Source organism: Anolis carolinensis, unplaced genomic scaffold, assembly GCF_035594765.1.
Source record: "Anolis carolinensis isolate JA03-04 unplaced genomic scaffold, rAnoCar3.1.pri scaffold_10, whole genome shotgun sequence".
NCBI lineage: Eukaryota > Metazoa > Chordata > Lepidosauria > Squamata > Dactyloidae > Anolis > Anolis carolinensis.
In genome coordinates this window covers 13,107,430-13,113,599 of record NW_026943821.1, presented here as the reverse complement: position 1 = coordinate 13,113,599, position 6,170 = coordinate 13,107,430, and the positions used below count along the sequence as shown (strand labels likewise).

The window sequence follows — 6,170 nt, the reverse complement described above, 5'->3', positions numbered from 1 at the left end:
CCGACTTCCTGTTTTCCTTCAGGAAAATCCGAATTCTGGATTATTTCTAAATGCTGGACTCCCTGCTTGCTGCCCTCTCCTGGCAGGGGTGAGTCCAAGGCCCCAAAGAAAGTTGCTTAGATAGATTCAAAAGAAAGTCCTGCTGCAGGAAACAAAGCAACGAGATTCTTCTACATCGGACTGACTAGTAGCCAAATGCAGTACGTTCGCTTTCAGTTCTGAACCAGGATGATAATTTGTATAGACAAATTGGGTTTTAGTGCAGTAAAGGATGGGGCACGTGGTTTCAAAGAAATCGAAAGCTCAAAAAAGAGTCCGGTGGTTTCATTTTTCTTCAGAGAAGACAAAAGAAAGAGGTTGCACTCGATATGTAAGTTCTGGGAAACTCAAAGGGATATGAGATGGATAAATGTTTAATTTTATATTTTTTTCCCCAGGATCCCAATATTTATTTGTAGCCTCTATCTAAATGTTTGGGCATCTCTTAGCTCATTCTAGTAAATCATTGCCAGAGTTTGAGAAGTTACTGAATCCACCCCACCTTTGGATAGGGAATATTATTTGTTGCTATAGTGATGGGCTTTTCTGGAGCTGAGAGTATCTATACTGCCATGCAATGCCCTTTCAGAATGCAGTCTACACTACTTTATAATGCAACTAGCTGTGCCCGGCCACGCGTTGCTGTGGCAAAGTGGTGGTGGTATTGGTTAAAAATTGTTGTGTAATTTTTATTTGACGTTATTTGTATTTTTTAATTAATTTTATTGTAAGTTATCTTTTTATTTATTATATTTTATTATTTTCTTGTATAATTTTTAGTTATTTTTGTTAGTATGGTATTTTATTAATTTTTTAGTGTTTTTAATTATTTTTAGTGTTTTTTATTATTTTTTATTGGGTTGCTAGGAGACCAAGTTGGAGGAGCTTAGCCTTCTAACTGGCAGCAATTGGATAAAAGCAATTATTCCTCTCTCTCTCTAATTAGGATTTTATTTTTATTTTATTTTTGTTGTATCAACCTAGAGGCGTGGATGATGGGTTGTGTCGTCAAATTTCGACGTTGGGGGGTCTGTAGTTTTGTTGTTTTGTGGGTCGCCGTGATGCCATCACTCTTTTATAGATATAGACTAGCTATGCCCGGCCACGCGTTGCTGTGGCGAAGTCTGGTGGTATGGGAAATAAAGTATTGAGGAATTGGTGGTAGTTAAGGTAAAGGGTAAAGGTTTTCCCCTGACATTAAGTCCAATCATGTCTGACTCTCGGGGTTGGTGCTCATCTCCATTTCTAAGCTGAAGAGCCGGCGTTGTCCGTAGACTCCTCCAAGGTCATGTGGGATGACTGCATGGAGTGGCGTTACCTTCCCACCAGAGCAGTACCTATTGATGCACTCACATTTGCATGTTTTTGAACTTCTGGGTTGGCAGAAGCTGGGGCTAACAGTGGGGGCTCTCTCCACTCCCCCAATTCAAACCTGCGGCCTTTCGGTCCAGAACTTCAGCAGCTCAGCGCTTTAACACGCTGCGCCATCAGGGGATATTATTTCCTAAAGGTTGTGAATATACAATATTTCTGATGGGTTTTTTTTTGTCTGTTGGAGGCTAGTATGAATGCTGCAATTAGGGAAAATGATTAGGATGTAATGGCCTTGCAGCTTTAAAGCCTGGCTGTTTCCTCCCCGAGTGAATTTTTTGTTGGGAGATGTTAGCTGGCCCTGATTGTTTCCTGTCTGGAATTCCCTTGTTTTCAGAGTGGTGTTCTTTGCAATATTTTATGTGCTTCTACTGTCTGTGGCCCTGAGAAAACAGAGGATTTGCCAGACTTTGATAATGGGAAGACTTTGTTGGGAGGTGTTAGCTGGCCCTGATTGTTTCCTGTGTGGAATTCCCCTGTTTTCAGAGTGTTATTCTTTATTTAGTGTTCTGATTTTAGAGATTGTATTGTTGTGTTTTATTATACCATATTAATTTTTATATATTCTGATTTTAGTGTTTTTGAATACTTGGAACCAGATTGTATTCATTTTCACGGTTGACCGCAACACAATAATAATAATAATAATAATAATAATAATAATAATAATAATAATGACTTTGGTAATACACAGTGCTTCCTTCTCCCTTCTCAGCTTCCTTTCTGGAAGAATCCTTTCTTGGGAGGTGTTAGCTGGCCCTGATTGTTTCCTTTGTGGAATTTCCAATTTCCCTGCTTTCAGAGTGTCGCTTTTTATTTACTGTCCTGGTTTTAGAGATTATATTGTTTTACATTATTCTATCCCAGAAATTATTTCATATTAAAGTAGAATCTCGCTTATCCAACATTCGCTTATACAATGTTCATGATTGTCCAATGCAGTCTGCCTTTTCGTAATCAATGTTTTTGTAGTCAGTGTTTTAAATTCATTGTGATATTTCAGTGGTAAATTTGTAAATAGAGTACAGTAGAGTCTCACTTATCCAACATAAATGGGCCGGCAGAATGTTGGATAAGCGAATATGTTGGATAATAAGAAGGCATTAAGGAAAAGCCTATTAAACATCAAATTAGGTTATGATTTTACAAATGAAGCACCAAAACATCATGTTAAACAACAAATTTGGCAAAAAAGTAGTTCAATACGCAGTAATGCTATGTAGTAATTACTGTATTTATGAATTTGGCACCAAAATATCAGGATGTATTGAAAACATTGACTACAAAAATGCTTTGGATAATCCAAAACGTTGGATAAGCCAGTGTTGGATAAGTGAGACTCTACTGTAATTACTACATAGCATTACTGCGCATGGAACTACTTTTTCTGTCAAATTTGTTGTATAACATGATGTTTTAGTGCTTAATTTGTATAATGATTACCTAATTTGATGTTTAATCGGCTTTTCCTGAATCCCTTCTTATTATCCAACATATTCACTTATCCAACATTCTGCCGGCCTGTTTATGTTGGATAAGTGAGACGCTACTGTATATTGATAATCTTATATTTTCTGCTTAGAACTGGATTATATGAGGCCCCTTCTTCACAGCTGTATAAAATGCACACTGAAGTGCATTTTATATGGCAGTGTGGAGTCAAGATAATCCAGTGCAAAGCAGATAATATAAGATTATAAATGGGTTATATAGCTGTGTGGAAGGGCTTCGAGTCTACACTGCCATATAATCCAGTGCAAATGAGATAATCTGTGGAAGAGGCCTAAGTGAGGCCTAACTCTGCCTGTCCCCTGGGCTGAGTGAGTTGCTAGGAGACCAAGTGGCAGAGCTTAGCCTTCTAACTGGCAGCAATTGGATAAAGACAATTATTCCTCTCCCTCTAATTAGGACTTGATTTTTCTTTTCTTTTTGTTGTATCAACCTAGAGGCGTGGATGATGGGTTGTGTTGTCAAATTTCGAGGTTGGGGGGCCTTTAGTTTTGTTGTTTTCTTGGACGCCGGGATTCCATCACTCTTTTATATATATAGATTAAAGGGCATTCTGAAACTGCATTCTGTGGCAGTGTAGGTGGGGTCTTTGTGACTCACCCAAGTGGGTTTCTCCTTCATTCCTGTGATGCCTCATGGGTCTTGTAGTCCCGCTCCTAGTGTCCCTGTGGCAGATGAGGATGAAAACATGGGGTTTTCTCCGGATCAACAACAGCCGGAATCCTTCCAGATGCCTGATGTTGATGTTCTTGCCCAAAAACCAATTAACACAGACCTTGAGCAGCTCTCACCTCCCTTCGCTAGGAGACAGTCCTTTGCTGCAGACAGGGGAATGAAAGAGCGGGTTCGCAGGAGCTTAAGAATTGCAGCCAAACAAGACACTGATTAGCCATGTTTCCCCTGGGAAAATCCAGGGAGTCTCACATCTGGACAGTTGGGTTTCGTTTCTTGTTCTCTAGGGAAAGAGAACGCTGGGCACCTGTTTGGCGGGAAAACGAGACCCAGTTAAAGGTGCCTGGCACGGTTGATTCCGTGCGGAGACAACAGAGCAGCTTCAGGAGTGAAATCGTGTTCCAGCCTTGTGTGGACTTCGCAAAGTCCGCAAATCCAGTTTCCTTGCCTTGCTTATTCAAGTATTCAAGAATTGCCTTGCCTTGTTCATAGTCACGGACCTTGTTCCTAGAATCAAGTTTTGGTTCCAGCCTTGTTGTGGATTTTACCTTGGACCTTGAAAGACCCTGGACAATTCCCCACACTATTGTTTGGCAATAGTGGCAATAGTGTGTGTTCCGGTTTATTGGATTTTATCTTTGGACTCTAATATCATTTATTGGACAAACTATTTCTGGACTATATTTGACCTTATTTGAAAGGTCTGCTTCTGGACTATATTTTCTACTTGCTTTTATCATTGTTATATATTTCCTTAATAAAGATATTAGATAGTTTATTGGCCTCCGTGTATGGTTCTTGGTGCTCTGCTGCCTTGAGTGTGACAATTCCCCTCGCCTATCTTATGGCTTGTGTATACTCTTGCCTTAGTTCACCTGACTTCTCTGCGTGTACTACTTCTCTCACTCAAGAATCCTGAACTACCCTCTCCCCACATATAAAATGTAAATAACTAGAAATATATAATAATAAAATTTTGAAAATTTCCCATAAATCGTGTGGTGTGTGGATCTTTATGATAGTTGGCAGGAATGACGCCCTGCTGCTGAAAAAATTCTGGGGAATACCTTTTTGGTTTTTTTTTTTAAAGGAGACCTTACTTCTAGAAACTTTTAAGAATTTCCTAAAAAATCAGTGGATGACCCAAACATTCTGAAACTTGGCGGGCTTGCAGTGGTAAATGTCTCCTCCATGTTGTGGCCATTTTCGTCCCGATAGCCTTAAAAATGATGGAAAGGGGAGTATGGGAAGTTTCCCCCATTGCCACCAAGGGATTGTATCTTTCCGAAGCCAAAACAGATCTTTCAACAGCCAGATTGAAAAATGGCCTTTTGCTCTCCTGAATTCAGACAGCTGAAAATTGGACATTGAAAATTACACGGGGTTTACCTGAATTACACACCCCAATTGTCTATATACTTTTTTAAAAAATGAGGTGCTTAGAACTGAGCCCCCGGTGGCAAAGCGGGTTAAACAGATGAGATTGCTGACCGAGAGGTCAGTGGTTTGAATCCGGGGAGCAGGGTGAGCTCCTGCTATTAGCCCCAGCTTCTGCCAATCTAGCAATTTGAAAACATGTAAATGTGAGTAGATCACTAGGTTCCACTCTGGCAGTAAGGTAACGGCGCTCCATGCAGTTATGCCAGCTACATGACCTTGGAGGTGTCTATGGATAACGCCGGCTCTTTGGCTTAGAAGTGGTGATGATCACCAACCCCCAGAGTCAGACACGACTAGACTTAATGTCAGGGGAAAATGTTTACCTTTACCTAGAACTGAACACAGAGTTTCAATGAAGCTCGAATACAATGTGGCAATCATTACTCCTGACTTGGAAACTAGAGTTGTATTAATGTAGGCTGAAATAGTATTTGCTGCAGTGTCCGGCAGAAACTGACAGTAAATTTGTACTGGAGGACCTTTAGTTTCTTTGAGTAGTTAATAAAATTGCATGTTTTGGTTCATAGGTTTTCATTTTTGCAAGCTTCTTGTTTCCCTAATCCCAGTGAATGTGGTAGGGCAGGTTGGAAATCACACTGGGGTTAGGTTAAATAGAGATAGAGGGATGATGGTTCTAGTCATTTGAACTATCTAACCCAGTGATTCTCAACCTGTGGGTCCCCAGGTGTTTTGACTTACAAAAATTCCCAGCCAGTTTACCAGCTGTTAGGATTTCTGGGAGTTTATTTATTTATTTACAGTATTTATATTCCGCCCTTCTCACCCCGAAGGGGACTCAGGGCGGATCACCTTATACACACACAGGGCAAACATTCAATGCCCATATACATAGAACCGAGACAGAGACAGACAGACGCAGAGGCAATTTAACCTTTCCTGAGGGGATGTTCGATTCTGGCCACAGGGGGGAGCAGCTGCTTCATAATCCACTCTGACCGCACTTCCTCATTCCAACGTCGTAAATTAGTTAAATTTGCCTCCCCACTTTCTATAAGTGGTACCTTATCTCCTACTTGATAGATGCAACTATCTTTCGGGTTGCTAGGTCAGCAACGAGCAGGGGCTATTTTTTATTTTTTATTGACGGGTGCTCATCCCGCCACGGGCTGGCCTCGGAC

At 40.6% G+C, this 6,170-nt stretch overlaps 1 protein-coding gene across 1 annotated transcript in view; it reads left to right on the top strand.

Moving 5' to 3' along the window:
- Nucleotides 1-243: 243 nt before the first annotated feature.
- LOC100566463 (interferon-inducible GTPase 5) overlaps nt 244-6,170 on the top strand; it is a 53,390-nt gene continuing 47,463 nt past the window's right edge. Inside the window, exon 1 of the mRNA XM_062962065.1 lies at nt 244-370. Within this exon, the coding sequence (XP_062818135.1) occupies nt 272-370 (99 nt within the window). The 5' untranslated portion in view covers nt 244-271. The remainder of the gene's footprint in view (nt 371-6,170) is intronic.